Source organism: Balaenoptera borealis, assembly GCF_965194805.1.
Source record: "Balaenoptera borealis genome assembly, chromosome: 5".
Taxonomy (NCBI): domain Eukaryota; kingdom Metazoa; phylum Chordata; class Mammalia; order Artiodactyla; family Balaenopteridae; genus Balaenoptera; species Balaenoptera borealis.
This window is the reverse complement of record NC_138862.1, coordinates 2,276,358-2,294,229: the sequence shown is the minus strand read 5'-3', so window position 1 is coordinate 2,294,229 and position 17,872 is coordinate 2,276,358. Positions and strand designations below refer to the sequence as shown.

Sequence of the window (17,872 nt, the reverse complement as noted above, 5' to 3'; positions counted from 1 at the left end):
ATCCGCCCGCCTGGCATCTCATTCTGAGAGCTGTGTGGGGAGGGCCTGGGCCACCGGTTTGCACTCGGGCAGTTAGGGGCGTGGGCTGGTGTGACGGGCTGAGGTTCCCAGGACGCTTTCGAGGCCCTGCAGCCCCGAGTGCACTGCTGGGCACCCGGTCTGTCGGGCACCTGGCTGGGCACCAAGGGCCCTCAGCCCCGGCTGAGAACTGCCCCCCGCAGCGGGCGCACACTTCCCTGGGCTGGCGGAGGAGCAGAGCCGGCCGCCGCCCGGGACAGGCTGAGTGGCCAGGCGCAGGGAGGGGGCGGGGGAGGGGAGAAGGCCGGCCTGCCCCCCCAGGGAAGTCTGAGGCCGAAGGTCCGCCTGCCCCCATGACGATTTTTCCAGCTTGCCAGCAATCAGTCTAACCTCACCTGTTTCCTATTTTAAAGCTTCCTTTGGAGTCCGCCGACTAATAGGAGTGACTGAAATAGAGAAAGGCTCCAGCTATGGAAACCAAGAATTTAAGAAAAAGGAATAATTAACGGCTGTGATTGAACACACATAAACCTGACGGTGGTATCCAATTAATTCAATTAAAAACAGAACAACACACACAGAGCGGGGGGTAGGAAAAAAAGACACTTAGAAACTATTTTTCTTATTAACTGGTGACTAATATTGACCAATAAAACTTGAACCGAGAGCAAAGCAGTCGGAAGGCCTGCAGATGGAGACAGACGCCAGCCTGGCACCTGCGCGTCCGCTGCCGGCAGAGCGGCCCGGGGGACCCGCTCCCGGGACAACGGGTCTCCCCCCGCCATCCCTCGAGAGCTCTGCCTGACAGAGGCAGCCTCTGGATGCGTTCTCTTCTCACACTTAGATCCAGTTTTTGGTTTTTAATCTGTTATCTCGGGAGTTTCCCCCTGCCCCTCGCCTCCTCCCCTGTTCTCCCTGCAAACTCTCTTCCCCCGTCCCCCCGGGGACGGTGTGCCTGGGTCCGGGGGTCCCCAGAGCACCCGCTGGTCCCGACCTGCTGGCACCTCGATTCCAGGCGATGGGGGCGGGGCCCGGGGGCGTCCCCTCGGCGATAAGCACACTGGGCGGGGCTGGCGGCGGGACACGCCCCCTGGTCGTTTCCGGAGCGTCCTGGCGCTTCCCACCTAGGCCTGCCTGACACACCTTAAATCGGTTTTAAAGCGAGTGGAGCCCGAGAACGCGGTGAGAGGTCGAGTCCTTCCCGAGCCTGGAGCTCGGCTCCTCTGTCCCACCCGGTCGCCCCGCCGGGAGCACGGGTGCAGGGCGGCCCCCTCCCCAGCCGGCCGGAGCCGGAGGCGCTGTGTGCCGGGGAGACCGCAGCCCGCAGCCCGCAGGACTGTTGGACTTTTGAAAAGGCAGTGTCACCATCACCCTGTCTTCTGAAGGAGACTGTTAACACGGAGCTTTTAGAGAGTTTATTTTCACAGTTGATCTGTTGATGGCTCTCAACTTCCTGATGGAAACTAGAGGTGGTGAGCCCTCCCTTCCTCCGCCACCCCCCGTCCGAGCAGATGCACTTGTCCTGGGGGAGGGTGACCGGAGTGCCCTGACCTCGTCCCCTCCAGCCTGCTGCCCTGGTGGGAGCCGTTTCTTCCTCAGAGGGAGGTATTTCGTGCGCGCTTGGCCGCTGGCCTGGCCGGGCTGGAAGCCGCTGGGCTGCTGGGCAGAGGTGGGGGGGGGGGGCGGGTACTGGGACGCCCTCCCGGCTCCCGCCGGAGCCCCGCACTCCGCCAGGCCTTTCCACCGGCACCCTGCCTGCATCGGACTTTCGTCTTAAACGTTCAACTTGGTTTTTTTAAGTCACATTCCCCTCATCTTTTTTAGCAAGGGAAAGAAAAATAATGGGTGTTATCTCTGATAATACTGTAACCAGCGTTCAGAATAGAGGCAGGTTGAATTTTCTAGGGGAAAAAAATGGAAGAAAGAGGCATGGAAAACATTATAAACTAAACTGGAAAAATGCATTGGCCCTAAGTATGCATTCTGGGGAGACCTATGGAAACGGCATATACCCTTCATAATGACACTACTGAATTGTGCATGGTGACCTTGGTGAAGGGACCAAGGTCACAGGGAAGCGACTCACAGTTCTGGGCTTGCTCATGAGTGGTAGTGAATGCACACAAGTCCTCATGAAGTTGAAAGACAGCTTTGAAGTGCTTTCTCAGAAGAGAGCGTCCCTCTGCCACAAAGCACGTCCCCCGCTTCCCTTGGAGCCGGAACCGAGCAGGGGAGCTGCTTCCACTGCGGTGAGCGGCACCTTAGATCTTATTTTTCTTCACACGGTATGCTGCTCATCTGTCTCTGTGTGTCTGTGTCCTTTGCTAATTCACTAATCCCTAAAAATCTTAAAGGAAAAAGTTGAAGGGTACTACTGTGAAGATATACTACCTGGAAAATGCAAATTTAGATCTTTTACCATTTAATTAATAGTTCTTGCTTCCCAGCTAAGTTCCCTCCCCTTGAAATTAATACACAATGTGTAAATTCTATACTGAGTCAGTGACCAGCTGTGAAGACTCCTAGATGAATGGAGATTGAGACCACGTGTAGGTTTTAAATCTCAGTGACTTCCTTCTGATTTAACAAAGATTAGCTTGTGCATTTGAATACCAAGCCCTCTGAGAGCAATAAAAACTACACCATGAATGTTTGGGTTTTTTTTTTTTTTTTTGGAGGGGTGGATTTTGCTTTTCATCCACTTCAGAAGGGAAGGGGGAGGCTCCTTTCATTTTTTAAATGAACAAATCCCAGAACAGTGTTTTTCTTATTTCTTTTCCTTTACCCCCTTTTGTTTCTGATGTTACCATTGTCCAAATTCAGGCTGAATGTTGGGACAGTCGTGCTTGTCATAGTCGGGGAGGGTGTGCTCTAGATTGAAGTCGTTGACAGCCTACACGCTAGGCCCTGGGTTGGGCGGGGCAAGGAATTTCTGTGGTGTTTGCTGACCTCTCTGCAGGGGAGGGGTCTGCTGACCTCTCTGTAGGGGCAGCTCTGTGGCCTGGGGCAGTCTCCAGGGCCAGCCCCCCTCCCACTGGAGATACACAAAGGGCGGGGCCCCAGGCCTTGGGCCCCTCCCACAAGTGCCCGATAGGCTGAGTTCTGAGCCAGGGGGCTGCTGGCCGGCGTGTTTCTCAGCTCAGGTCCTGGTGTCTTTTGTCACCTGCACACATATCCTGGTGCAGCCTGACAAGTAGAGTTTGGCTTCTGGGCCCTCCCCGTGTGTCCAGCAGTCCCCTCTGGGAAGTTCCAGGGGGCTTCTAGGGGCCCTGCGGCATTTCATGGTGACCTTGTGACAGCTACCAGCACCTGGGGACTTTCTGGCCCCTCTCGGGGTCTTTGTGACAGCACTGAGCAGAGATGGCCTCACTCCTGCAGGTGAGCAGACGCTGGGGAAAGGCTTACCTGGTCGGGGAGACCACTGACAAGAGTTTTAACCCCAAAGAAAGAAGTGATGCCGGTCATCCGGTCTTTGGAGATGGCATACGGGATGCATGGCCCTGTCTGTCCACAGCCCCTGCCTGAGAGGCACAGAGTCAGGCTGAAGAGTGGTCTCTATACAAACCACTCAGTAATGACACAAATCCACGACGTGAACAGAACTTTCTTGCAAAGGCAATGCAGGCATGATCGCCAGTCAGTTTGGAATCTCCACCCCATTTGCCCCGTCACCCCCGTGTGCACCGTGGCACACGCTCTTTGTCACACTAGTTAAGTTACTGAGCACCGAAATCGATCTGGGGAGAAAGCGGTGCGTGCAGTCACGTGCAGGTCAAGAGCTGTCTCCAAGCTGTCCACAACCATGGGACCCCCCATTTGTGTCAGATTTGGGGTGAAGAATAAGTATCTCTCTGCATGTTGCTTTGTCTCTGCCCAAGACACCTATAGACAAGCCAAATAGAATCTTCTCAGCCCAACTGATTTTCAGCTGAATTGTCCGACCCTGTGTGTGAACTCGTGCTGCAAATTTCTCACCCACAGCTGCATGCAGCCCCGGCATGCGACACAGCGGGCAGTGGTGCCACGTGGCTTTCAACCCTCTGCAGTGTAACCAGGCTTAGGGCTAAAACCATGCGCCTGACGTGCCTACCTGCCTTCCGTCCGGAGACAGCATGTCCCCGGCCCACGTGTGTGCCCCTCTCTCTAGCAAGTTAGCTCCCAAAGCAAAGGCAAGCCTCTCCGCAGCACCTGGGTGTGGCCCGTGGCGCCGGCCTCACCCCGGCCACGGCCCTGACTTGGTCCTACGAGGTGAGTGGTGCTGCCGGGTGCGTGCAGATGTTCATGCGGGTTCTGCAGCCTTGCATATCAGGGCCAGGACACAAAAATGCAGGGACCTTTTTTGGGTAGGAGATGTCACACTGCACTCTGCTTGATGGAAGGGGTGGACACACGTGAATTAAGTTCACTGCAAGCATCAGCCACTAGCTAACTCAGTGGCAATGGTGGCGATTCCCACAAAGCATTTCGGGGAGCCCAGGAAATCACAGGGTTGCTGACACCAGTCAGCCTGGCAGCGGCCGCGTATTCTTTTCAAAGACAATTGAATCGCTTTAAAGTTTTAAGCTTTGTGATGACAAGTTCACTTGGAGTTTTCTTTTCCCATAAACTTTTCAGTTTCTTAACTTTTTGTTGCAAAAGTATTTTGGACAGAAGTTGAACTGTGAATGAGACGCTGAAATGCACTAAATTGTATTAAACTGGAGTTACTTGATACCATGAAGAAATGCATCTGATCTACTTGTATTTATTGTCTCAGAATTGTACGTGGTGACAATCAAATGATACTTGCCTAAACGCCAGGAAATTCAACTGGCTTCTTAATCAAAAGGGTCGTCAGCAAGTACTGTAGCTGTAAATGAAAATATCTCTCTTTGGAAAATCACATAAACCATCGACTCAAATGTGTGGGACAGATGTCGGGGTTCTTTTTCTATTATCGATCCTCTGCCGTACCTGACCGTTGGCCCGCTTCAAAGGGTGATAAATTGTATACAGGGTGCAAATGTATTATATGGATGCTTCCTTTTGTACACTTCATTTTTACAATTTTGCTACAGCTTTGTGTAGTTGAGGAGAGCGGTATTTTTGGTCTGTGGGAGCTTGTGGGGGGAGGGAGTGGGGGGAGCTATAACTTTGATTCTAAAAGCCTGTATCCCGAAAAACTGGCTGCATTTGCCGTGCGCTTGCGAAGGTCACTTTGTACACAGGCGTGCTTGAGCCTGCCTGAGTGGCAGTATTTTCTAGATAAAACGCTGTGGGCATCATACTTGTTTATTAAAATTGCTGCTGTGAAAGAGCGGGGTAAAATATCCCCGCTACAAGAAAAAGTGACTGCCTGCCTCCTTCTGTCCCTTTGCTTCTGGCCCGCGAAGGGTTTTCCCGGGGAAGGAAAGGCCCTCCAGGCACATCCTGGCCGGCGGGGTCCTCGCCTGAACAGACCCTCCCGAGGCTGGAACTGTTTCTCCGAGGCTGTCTTGTGAGGACACTTTCTGAGCCTTTCCATTTCATGTAAGTTGCTTTCGGAAGGGAAATGGAGAAGGAGAGCGATCCTCAGGCAAAAACAAGGGAGAAAAATCAGTTGGTGCATAAAGCATGCTAAGTGACCCTCTGCCTAAAAACGGGTCTTAAAAGCCATCCAGGACTAAAGGTTTCCAAAGTAGGCATGTATATATCAAAAACTATTTTTTTGTAAAAACAAATGCATTCTGTGGAGAAAACCCAGGAATGCTTTTTCTTCTTTATAAAGAAAAGAACTCTTGTCAGAACCAAGAGCTATTCCAGGGTCTGATTTGTCTGTCTTGTGAAAATAAATCGAGCTAAAAGAACCGTGGTGTCACTTATGCTCTGGGAACAGCCCCTGAGTATGTGCTTTTCTGCTCTGGGGCCGGTGCCGGCAGTGGGGACGGGCCCACGTCTGCCCTGCGACCTGGGAAAGCCGGGCTGGGACCGGCGCTCCTGACACGCGTACGTCTACCCACGATTTAGCTTTAAAAATATATCCTGAATTCAGAGCATGCGTGTACCAGCACATGCCTACAGGCGCCCCCCCCCCATACACACGTGTATGGGCACACACACACAGGCACACACACAGGGACACACACACCCCAGAGAGCAAGGGGAGAGCTTGGGGTGGTCATACAGGAACAGCCCCATTAGGAAATGGGATGACACCCCAGGCCTGCACTGGGGGCTCCCCCTCCCGTGTCTTCTCCCAGCGTGGAGCCTGAGAGCACAGCCTGGTCCAAGTGGCCGCACAGCAGCGGGTCTGAAAGTGCTCCCCAAAGGCTGCAACCTCAGTGGGGAGATGGAATTGTCCTGTGACAGCTCAGAGGAAGGGGGCGATGTTGCGTGCTCTGGGCTCCAGATCCACCAGCTGGTGGGGATGGTCCCCCTACAGGAGCCCGGACGTCCTGCCAGGGGTCAGAGACTTGGAGGTACTCCAGGTACGGCGAGGCTGGGAGCCGCAGGGCAGGGGTGCACTGTCTGGGAAGGCACTGCTCACCGGCCCCAGGGGCTCCTCCGGCTCCCCCCACCCCAAGCTCCTCAGTCATGACTCAGGACCAGAAGGCCTCTGGAACATAGTTCCCTGCAGACTGTGTTAAAACATCACCACTTACTGGTAAAGGATTCCACTGATGTCTGAGTAAACGGTCGGTCCCACCTGCCCAGGACTTTGTAAGAAAGCTGACCCACTGGGCCAGCCCAAGGCCGTGGATATGCCCTCCACCCTATGAAAGGCAGGGCGCTGGCTGCCACCCTGGGACTGTGCCATCCGGACACAACACGGAGCTGTGCTCCTGGTCTCAGGATGGACCTTCAGTGCCCGAAGTCAGCCGGGCAGGTAGGCATTGTCGGCCACCCCTCCTGCTCAACCCCGTTTTCTGCGGCTCCAAACAGAAAATAGGGTTTGGGGCCAGCCTGCATCGGCTCCTTCTCCAGAGAAAGATTTGGTGCAGAAGGAGGTGGGCGCTATGGGCCCTGGGGAGGCTCAGGGTTTGGGGGGGGGGCGTGTCCGGCATGGGGCTGCCCCTGGGGTCACGCAGGACTCCGGGTTTGGAGAGGCGCCCGCCCTTGGGCGTGGGAGATACGTAGTCCAGACGCCCCTCCTCAGCCCCGCTGTTCCCCCGGGGCAGCCCCGCACCTCGCCAGTGTCCTCGGCGCCCCGATGGCGCTGAGTCAGGACAAGCGTGAGGAGAAGCGTTTCTTCCTGGCGGCCCAGTTTGCTGCACGCTCTCCGGGACCCGATGACCCGCAGAGCTGCTGGGGGTGGCGGTGAAAGCGCACACGTGCCGCTCCCTGGCAGCTGGGAGTCTAGCCCTGCGCAGGGCCATCCGGAGTTGGGCTGACCCTTCTGTTGTTCCCACGCCCTGTCCCCAAGGAGGGAAACTCATTTTACTGTCCTGAACGCTGTTCCCACTTAGACTTCTTTTTTTTGGCTGCACCGCGTGGGATCTTATTTCCCCGACCAGGGACTGAACCCATGCCCTCGGCAGTGAGAGCACAGCGTCCTAACCACTGGACCGCCAGGGAAGTCCCCCCACTTAGACCTTTTGCAGTGCCTTTCCCAGTGTCCTTAGCACGAGTGAATTCCGTCCTCTGTCACAACCACGTGTTAACAGATCACCGCGTGGAATCTCCCGGGGAGACCTCCAGAAGGCCCCTCGCACTTGTAGGATGTAAGTGACCCACGCGGCATCGTTGGGCATTCTTCCTGCTCGTCCCAGAAAGGGCTGCTACCCCACCCCAGGCGGGCGCTGGCCTACAGTCTGGAGGTCGAAGGCCGCCCTCCCCCAGGACACGGCAGCAGCCAGCAGGGCGGACGCCTCTCGGCCGGGACATCCAGGTCTCCAGGGTTGGGGGAAGCAGGGGGCCGGGAGACGGACCTTGGGTCTCAGCCAACAGATGGCTCCCGGGTCCCTCAGGCCTGCAGCACCCAGAGGAGCAGGAGAGCTGGCCTCGTGCCGGGCACGCCTGGCGAGACCTGTGCTATCGGCTCCGTCCCAGCAGGAGACAGACAGAGACGCGCCCACCCAGTCAGGAGGGGTTAATAGGGGGGGCCGCTCCCGGGACACGGTGGTAGCCGGTCACCAGTCAAAGGCGGCCAAGGCAGGTTTTCTTCCGCGACAGCTGCTGCAGGAGGGGGAGAGCCAGGGGGACCTGAGCCCTGCTCCCCACGCCAAGGCAGGAGGCTCCGGAAGGCTGGGCGCCCCAAAGGAAGGGCACGGAGCAGGGCTGGGGCCGTGAGGCCAGGCCACCCGGGCGCGCTAACTGGACGTGCCCTTGGCACCCTGCGGACAGGAGGCCGTGGTGCGCCTGGAGCGAGGGGCCCGGAGGGTAGGCCCTGACCTGCCCCGGGACGGGACGGGACGGGGAGAGCGTGGGGCGCACTGAGCGTTTGCTCCCTGGTCCTCGGGGCAAAGGCTCCGGGCGGGGAGGTTTACGTCTGACGGTGAAGGGCGGGGGAGGATTTGTAACCACAAGCCGGCGAGAAACCGCCCTGAGAGGGGCTCCAGGGGCCCCCGCCTATCGCCAGGCGGGGCTGGAACAGGCAGGGGTCAGCAGAGCCGGGTCGGTCTCAGTGTGGGGTTTGGACAGAGCCCTTGGTCCCAGAGTCTTTGCAGATCTCACCACCTTGCGGAAGGAGCTGTGGGACAAGGGCCGTCCTGCTAGCTGCCCCCTGGCGTGGCGCATAGGGGCACGGAGCCCCTGAAGCGGGGTCACCGGGGCTGGAGAGCAAAGGGAAGCCAACGTGCACAGAAGCTGCCGGAGGGAACTTGGGAAGGTCACGGCAGAGTGGGAAGGCGGGGAATTTCCAAGGGGAATCGCTCCACTACAGAGGAAGTCCCCCGCAGCACGTGTGACCCGCGCTCTCACGCTCCCAGGGCTGTTCTGTGTCGCTCTAAAGGCCTGGAGCTGGGAGGGGGTGGGGTGGTTTGGAAAGGAAGCCCCAAGATGAACTTTCGGAAGGAAAAAGAGCTGAAGTGAAAACAAAGCACCCCCAACAAAGCAACCATACAATCAAGCGTTTGAAACAGACAAAAAGATGGAAAGAATAGTGAAAAGATTGCCCATGTGCCTGTCCGTAAACCATACAGCCTCGGGCGTCCTGCCCATCCTAGCCGGAGGCCCATCCGTGGTGATTTCCGTGGGCCAGGCCGTGTTCTGGGAGCTTCACATGCGGTAACTCAAATGTCACATCAAACCAGGAGGAAACACTGACGCAGTAGGTGGCAGAGCTAGAGGGGCCGGGCCGTGGTACCCCGGGCCTGCAGCCCCTGCCTTCCACGGGATTGGTTCTCAGGACGTCACCCAGGTGAGCGGCATGGGGTCGCACTGAGGGGTCACCCTGCATTTTGCTGTCCTCCAGCGTTGCTGGGGGGACTCACGCAGGAGCTGTGGTCCAGCTTTGCTGCCGTATCATGCTTCTTTGTGTGAACGTGTCAGAGTCTATTTTCCTGTTGGACTCACAGGTGCGCCATTTTTGGCTGCAGTGAATCTTCCGTCCACGTTTCTCTGCGCTCTGGTTCTGGTGCGAGAGCCTCGGGAGTATGTTTGGGGCTAGAACGGCTACATCTAGGAGGAAGGAGGCCCTGCTTTCCCAGATCTTCCCTTTGTTCCCAACCCCCACCATGGGTGTGCGGTCACAGGTCCACGGCGAGGGCAGGTGCTGCCCCTCCAGGGGTGCGAGGGGTCCCGTGTGGTTCAGCCTACGCCTCCCTGACCACTTGGGGGGGGGGCAGCCCCAGCACATGCGTGTTGGCTGTGGGAGCTTCCTCTGCAGAGGTGTTGTAACTTCCCTCCCTTTTTGAATTTGTTGCTGGCCTTTTGTTTATTGATTCCTAGACTTTCTTTATGTAAGTTGGATGCACTCATTTTTTTGGCGGCGTTATTCATTACCAAAGTCTTCTCATTTCTGCTTTGTTTTTTCCCTTGATTTTTGTGTCTTTTGATTCACAGAATTTTTTTCATTGAATGGAACTGAATGTATTCATCGTTTCCTTTGTGGTTTTGGACTCTGTGTGTCTTGCTAAGAGATCCGTTCCCTTCCTGAAGTCATAACTGATTCTCTCACACTCTATTTTGAAAATTGTAATGTTTAGCTTTCATTTGGAACCGAAATCCACCTGAAACTGAATTTGGGGGATGGCAAATAGAAGTAAGTATCCTATTTTATTTTACGTTTTCTGCCTGGGGAACAGGTCGCCCCAGGACCATTTGAAGATCCTGCCCTTCCCCACTGATCAGCAGGGCCCCCAGGGTCACCGCAGGCCTCCTGACGTGACATGCGGGGTCTGCTTCTGGGCCTTTATTTCATGCGGTTGGCCCACTGGCCCCACGTTTCTGATGGCTGTGGCTTCACAAGAAGTCCAGGCATCTGGTAAGGCAAGCCCTTGTTTTTTATTCTTCAAATTTTTCTTGGTTATTCAACAAGCTTTATTCTTCCACACAGATTTTAGAATCAGCTCCTAAGTTCTATTTAAAAACCAACAAAACCTGTTGGAACTTTCCCTGGCATTGTGAGGCTGGATTAACCCGGGAGGATGGCCGTTTCCAACACTGATTCTTCCTGTGTGTGAGCACCCTATTCCTCCTCTCATATAGTCCTCTTTCATGTCTTACAATAAAGTTTTATGATTTTTCCGTACAGATTATGCACACCTCTTGTTCATAAGTACCAGCCACCCATTCTGGGCTGTAGAGTCTTATGTGTGCCCCTGAAATCAAGCTCGCTACTTTTATTTTTGCAATTTTCTATATCCTTGCTCATTTCTACCTGCTAATCTATCATGAAGAGAAGGATATTAAAATTCCGCACAAAGTTGGCATTGTCCATTTCTCCTTGAAGTTCTATCAGTTTTTGTTTTCTATGGCTTGGTGCCTATGAAGTTACAATTGTTCCGTTTTCGTAGTGAGCTGCTTTTTGCTCTAAATCTAATCTAATGTTAATAGAGCTACATATTACTTTTCTTGCCTAGTGTATAATTTTTCCTTCCTTTTAACTTATCTGTGTCTTTATATTTTGAGGTTTGTCTCTCGTATCTGTTGTAAGCATGTAAGCAGCAGGTACTGGTCTATTTTGGTTTTAAACCAGTAAGAAAATAAATACCTTTCAACCAGTGAGCTTAAACTATGTACATGTATTTTTATTATGGACTTTATTTTTACCATCTTTTCCGCATTTTCTGTGTGTCTCTTTTCTGCTTCCTGATTAAGGTTTTTTCCCCCACTTTTCCTCTTCTACTGGTTATTTTTATTCTTTTAGGGGCTACTCTTAACATACTTTTTCTTTTTTAAAATTCTTATATTGAAGTATAGTTGATTTACAATGTTGTGTTAATTTCTGCTGTACAGCAAAGTGACTCAGTTATACATATATATACTTTCTTTTAATATTTTATTTATTTATTTAAAATATATTTATTTATTTATTTATTTAATTTATTTATTTTTTGGCTGCGTTGGGTGTTTGTTGCTGCGCGCGGGCTTTCTCTGGTTGCGATGAGCGGGGTCTACTCTTCATTGTGGTGCGCGGGCTTCTCATAGCAGTGGCTTCTCCTGTTGCAGAGCACGGGCTCTAGGCATGCGGGCTTCAGTAGTTGTGGCGCACGGGCTCAGTAGTTGTGGCTCATGGGCTCTAGAGCGCAGGCTCAGTAGTTGTGGCGCACGGGCTTAGTTGCTCCGTGGCATGTGGGATCTTCCCGGACCGGGGCTCGAACCCATGTCCCCTGCACTGGCAGGCGGATTCTTAACCACTGTGCCACCAGGGAAATCCCTATTTATTTATTTTTATTTTCATTTTTTTGGCCGCACTGCATGGCTTGCGGGATCCTAGCTCTCTGACCAGGGATTGAACCCAGGCCCTCGGCAGTGAAAGCACAGAGTCCTAAACCACTGGACCACCAGGGAATTCCCGTACATTCTTTTTTATATTCTTTTCCATTATGGTTTACCCCAAGATATTGAATATAGTTCAATACTATACAGTAGGAGCTACTGTATAGCTCCTACTGTGCTATACAGTAGGAGCTCGTTGTTTATCCATTCTATACGTAATAGTTCACATCTACCAATCCGAAACTGCCACTCCACCCCTCCCCCAGCCCCTCTCCCCCTTGGCAACTACAAGTCTGTTCTCTACGTCTGTGAGTCTGTTTCTGCTTTGCAGATAAGTTCATTTGTGTCATATTTTAGGTTCCACATATAAATTATATCATATGGTATTTGTCTTTCTCTTTCTGACTTACTTCAGTTAGTATGACAATCTCTAGGTCTATCCATGTTGCTGCAAATGGCATTATTTCATTATTTTTTATGGCTGAGTAGTATTCCATTGTGCATATGTACCACATCTTCTTTATCCATTCATCTGTAGATGGACATTTAGGTTGTTTCCATTTAACATAATTTCTTAAGGTAACGAGCCCTGAGGTTCATGGGCATTTTTCACTCTCCTTCCTACCAATGCATGTGCCTAAGGCAGTGTCACATCTGTCGCTCCCCTTCCCACCCTGAATATTTTCCAGCATTTGCAGTTCTTTCTCATTTTTACCCCCAAAGTCACTGTTGCTATTTTCAGAGAGTTCCCATTTGCCTGGATTTCCCCGCATCTGCAGCTTCTGGGCTCCTCGGCCCTCTTTCATCTTAGGACCCCACCCTGGGCTCATTCTCCTCGAAACAAACCTTTGGGAACTTCCTTGAGTGGGTCCGGTGGTAGTAAACGTCTCAATTTTAGCTTTTCTGCAAATGTCTTTATCTCATCCTGGTTTTGAAATGGGAGTTTAGCTGTGCGATAATTACAAGGTATCATTGCTTTCTCTCAATATTTTAAGACATTTTCTACTTTTCTTGCCTGGAGGTCAGCGGACAGGATCTTATCGTTGCCCCCCCCTCACCGGTTGCTAATCCGTCCTTTCTCTCTGTCTGATCTAAAATTCTCCCCACTCTTTATCTTCGCTGTCTGTAGCGGCACTAGAATATGTCTGAGCATGAATTTATTTTTATCTGGTTTGAAATTTGATTTGCCTCTTGCATCTGAGAATATAGTCTTTTATCGGTTCTAGAAATTTCTCAGCCATCATCGTGCTTCACATATTGCCTCTGTCCCATTCCCTCTCGCTTTCTCTCTGCAGCTCCAGCCAGGTGTGCTATACCTGCCTTTCCAGCCCCAGGTCTCAGACCCTCTTTCCCGGGCTCCACCTCTGTGTCTCCCTGCACTGCATCACGGACATTTCTGTTCATCTGTTGGTTTGCACATTCTCTCAGCAGCCGCAGCTAATCTGCTCTCTAAACTGTCCACCGAGTCTTAAAATTTACATTTTTATCACTATGTTTTTTTAAAAGAGAAAAAAACACTTCTCTTTTTCATATAGTATCATGTTTCCGCCTTGTGCTTTTGCTGTTCTTTCAACACTTGAAACATTTTGGACCCACAAAACCACGAATGGCTAAGTCCCAAGAGTCCCTGAGTTCTGGAAATACTCCTCCTCACCCAGCACACTCAGGGCCAAGCCGTTCTCCGGGGAGGTACCTCCTTTCTTTGACTATGAGGCCGTTGGCATGAGGAACGCTAAGTGACCGGAGGTGGCCGTAGCTTTATTTCTGTGCAATACTTAGTGTATCCCCCATGGAGCACCCTCCACGTTTCCCCCAAACCAGAACCTCTAACCCAACAGGATCTAAGGTCGCAGGGATGAGAAGCACACGTTTTGCAAGTGGGTTTCTGGGATCGATGGTGAGAGGACCCAACCCCACCCCCCACCGTGGGTCCCCGATGGCGTATTACTGGGGAGTCTGGTTATGGGGAGACATTACTGTACATTCCGCTATTGGCTAAATACATAGACCGTGTCCTGGAGCTTAACGCCCTACCCCCGCAGTCGCTGAGCTTTGGCTCCGCACGGCCGTTTTCTGAGGCTGGCTGCCCTGGGGGATGGGGAACCAGTGACAGAGCAGTGGTCTCTGTGGCCACAGCTCTTCTGCTATGAAGTGAGTCCCCGACCTGAGGCTGTGATGCGTGAGGTCTCCTGACTGTGAACTCGGCACTTCAGGAACCCTTGGATAGCAGGGCGGGCCCAGGCCCTGGGGGGCAGGAGAGCAAGCCCCTGGCTGGAGCTGATGTCACCTCTGGTGGTGACGACTCGCTGCCCTCTCCAGTGTGGATGGAGGTCTCCTGTCACCAATCTACCCCCAGCTGGCTGGTTGGGCTCCTTGGGAAAGAGACCACTGTCACGGGCTCAGAATCAGAGTCTTCTGCTGGCAGGCTGGACATTCGGCCACACCATCCTCGGAGAGCGGGAGGAGGAGCTGTCTCGTGCAGTGGCCAGTGAGTGAGATGCTGACACCTGCCCGATGGCCCGATGAGCCATCTGTCCACCTGTTTTTCTCTGCGATGGATGTTCTCTGTGGACGTTGGCGGGACACAAAGATCCACACGTGTTGTGCCACCCCCTTAGACCAATCCACTTTCCCTAAGGCATCCCACGGATGCCTTTCCCCCAAACCGTCTGGATCTGGTCTTCCGATTTTGCTGCTTCCAGGCAACTGAGTAGTGAGCCAAGCCATTCATCGCTGCCCAGAAGTCCTCCCATGGCATCACCTCAAGCCACCTCTCCCTCTGTCCAAAGGCATGGCATAGTGATCCCTCTAATTGCTGCCCACTGGCCTTCGGGGCCACCTGCGTGCGCTGGGGTGCAGTCGCTGTGCATGTTCCTTTGGCGCCATCATACCAGGCTGAGCCACTCATGAATCAGACCTAGGACGCTCCCTCTAGCAGCGTCTTAGGACTTAGGGGACACCCCAAGGGGCAAGGTGTGGCTGAGAGGGAGGTGTCAGGGTGACAGAGGTGACACGAGGGGCGGGACCACGGTCTGTGTAATTTCTTCGTACTCAGGCTTCATACCAAACATCCCATTTCCATCTTGGGACAGACGCTGTTGCACCTGCCCATCCTGTGACCCAGGGGTTTGAGAGCACCTAGCTTGGGAAGGACGGTGGTTTGGTTTGAGAGCACCTAGCTCGGGAAGGACGGTTCCAATCACACCTGACATCCCATGTTGAAGCCATCAGGAAGTACCAGGACCCAAGACCCGCTTTGCAAACAGTGTTTAGTTCCCTGATGCAGAAGGCATGGCATCACTCCAGAGTCCTAGGGTCCTGGGCTGCGACGTTCCTGTGGGGCTGTTCCCGCTGCCACCAGGGAGCTGAGTTTGGTGGAAGCATCCTCGACCACCATACTGGCCGCAGAGGGCGGCCACCTGAGCTTCTCCGCGATGGCAGTGCCCCACGCTACTGCATCCCCTCTGCCTTAGTGGAGTGGGGGGGACCTCTGACCTTCCTCAGAACACTAGTCAGATGGCGGGTTCTCCAACCACACGTGTGAATCTGCTAGAACTCTTCACCTCCTGAGCCTCCAGGCCCCTCCTCCACACTCTGCCCAGGCAGGGCTGGCATCTCCGTGTGCTACAGGGCGTCGCCATGGCCATGCCCCAGGGCAGCCCGTCCACAGCACGTCGGGAGCACCCCAGACACCCCACCCAGCCCGCTAGTGATCCCGAGCTCTGGGGCAGAGCGCCCAGCCCCGCAGCCTCTTCCCTACCCGGCCGTACGCTCTGCACCCCTGCCCCTACCGTCCAGCCCCCTAAGGACCACTGCCACGCAGGAGCCAGACGCTGCAGCGAAGCGAGCAGAGCCCGCGTTCCCCCGCTCAGGCTAGGCTCAGGCCTGGCCCTCGTGGCTGTTCTGGAATCAAGGACTGGTGGCAGCTGGGGGGCGCCTGACTCAGGGGAGGCCTCTGCAGGTCTCCAGGGAAGGGGGAATGCTCTCCCGCATAAGGGAGACGGAGGCTGCTTTGCCAGCCCAGAGCTCGGGGCAACTTGGAGTTCACGACTGGGTGAGCTTTTCCCTCCTGAGTCTCGGGGTCCCATTCCCACCCCATGCCTTGTCCTCAGCACGGGAGACCCGTCAGAGTCGCATGGCTAGATCGCCTTGGGGCTGTGCCTCTCTCGTGATTCAGGTGACCAACCATCCCAGTGTCCCTGAGACTGTCCTGGTTCTAGCCCTGAAAGTCCCACATCCTCGGGAACAAACGCCCCGGTCACGGGCAGTCAGTCACCTGGGCCCGATTTTCTGGACAGGCCAATTACAAGTGGGGTGACTGACTGTCCAGGGACAGAACCCGAGAAACCCGCTGAGGGCCCAACCAGTGCACTGCCTGAAACCAGAACTGGCCGGGACCATCGTCATTTAAACCAGGGAGACATCTCATGACTAACACTGTGTTCAGATAAGGGGAACCCGAGGACCCCAACAGTGAGCAACAGGTGGTTTCATTTACTTTAAAAATGCCGAGTTCAGAATTCACAGATGTACAGGGGGTGAGACTGGTTAGTTCAGGAACCGAGGTTAGAGTCACCTGGGGCACTCGACTGTGTCCTGGGCGCAGCGTTCCTCTCGCTCACAGCCTGATTTTCCAGCAAAGATTGAGAGGTCATCTGGGGACACAGACAGAGCGAAGATAATAAACACAGTGGCCTGTTTCTGGAGGGGTAACCACATCCTGCAGCCACCCACGGCCTTCCTGGCACCCAGCTGGCGCGTCCGTGGCCACACAACCCACTTAGGGGGTGGCCCAGACTAATGGCCACTTAAAAACGCATGACCTCGGCTCCGGCCAGGTGCTGGGTGGTGTTGGGAGGATCGATCCCTGAGGTCTCTCCCGAGGGCCCTGGAATCAGCATCTGCTCCACCTCCTGCCCACCATCCCTTCACCCCCCTCGGGGCAAATGCTGCCGCCCTGAGCTTTGTCACCGGCTTCTCTCATCTCGGGGGTGTCTGCCGAGCAAACGGGTTTTAGGGTCTGCACGGGTACACGGCACCGAGACGGACGCCAGGCTGCCAGGGCTGAGGCTGCTGTTTGGCCCGTTTCCCACCCAAGTGCACCAAGAGCACCACACATACCGTTTCCCATCCCCGTCCCCTGCGGCTCCCAGTGAGTCCCAGCCTCAGCCTAGGCTGCAGGATCTGGCTCTGGCGATCCTGCGAGGCGCCAGGGTACGGGACACCGTGTGGACGGGGGTCGCAGCTCCCGGGCGGGGACGGAGGCTCCTCTCGGGTGGGAGCCGCCTCTGTGCGTCTCTGCTTTCACAGTGGCCCCTCTGGTCTGAGTCCAGCCTTCTCTTGCAGGGCTTTGCAGTGACCAGCGCAGCCCAGAGCACCCTGCCGTCACCTCGGGGCCCCAGCCGGCCACGCTCTGCGCCCAAGCCCAGCAGGTGGCGCTTTGTCTGAGTACTTAGTCATCACAGAGCACAGCCCGCTCTCATGGCGTTAGCTGCAAGTGATAGGAACCCTAACAGTGGCCTAAACAAGGAGTGAGTCATTTGCCCGCAGTGAGAACAGATCCAGGTCCGTGCTGACCTGCGCTGCAGCTTGACAAGGTCAGGGCCAGCGTGTCGTCTGTGCAGCCAACCCAGGCTGGAGGGTAGCTGGACACGTGCATGCGTGGCCTGGCAGCGTCCACGGCAGAGGCCGTGACAGGCTGTGGGGTGTCAGGCGACCATCTCCCCAGCGGGCACGGCCTCCCAGCACCTGTGTTCTCAGGAGGGCTGCCTGGAGGGAGTCTTAAGAGCCCCAAAGCCCCCTAGGCTGAACCTCCGCTGGTGGAAGTGAGTCCTGAGCAAACTGGCTGGCGAGGAATTTGGGAAGTGAGGGGCCCGTGGGCCCAGGACCCTCCAGTGAGTGACAGCAGGAAGTGACAGCTGCCTGCGCAAGGCCGGGTGCAGCAGTTGCCATGGTTACCATACATCCTCTGCCAGGGACACAAGGGCTGCGCCTCTGAGGAAGGGGCCTGCCTGCT

At 54.7% G+C, this 17,872-nt stretch overlaps 1 protein-coding gene and 1 long non-coding RNA gene across 6 annotated transcripts in view; one reads left to right on the top strand and one right to left on the bottom strand.

Moving 5' to 3' along the window:
- The window catches only part of AGPAT3 (1-acylglycerol-3-phosphate O-acyltransferase 3), a 98,287-nt gene extending 87,621 nt beyond the window's left edge, over positions 1 to 10,666 (top strand). For 4 of the 5 annotated variants that reach the window (XM_082393510.1, XM_082393511.1, XM_082393513.1 and 1 more), the window contains one exon: positions 432 to 5,345. In XM_082393510.1, the coding sequence (XP_082249636.1) occupies positions 432 to 520 (89 nt within the window). In that variant the 3' untranslated portion in view covers positions 521 to 5,345. Of the gene's footprint in view, positions 1 to 431; positions 5,346 to 10,471 lie in introns of those variants that run through there. The other variant, XM_082393514.1, reaches the window with a different exon arrangement.
- Positions 10,667 to 16,330: 5,664 nt separating this feature from the next.
- LOC309629466 lies at positions 16,331 to 17,485 on the bottom strand. The gene is made up of 2 exons (XR_014245087.1): positions 16,978 to 17,485; positions 16,331 to 16,511 (listed from the first exon to the last, which is right to left on the bottom strand). It is a non-coding gene; the product is annotated as an uncharacterized lncRNA (long non-coding RNA).
- Positions 17,486 to 17,872: the final 387 nt, after the last annotated feature.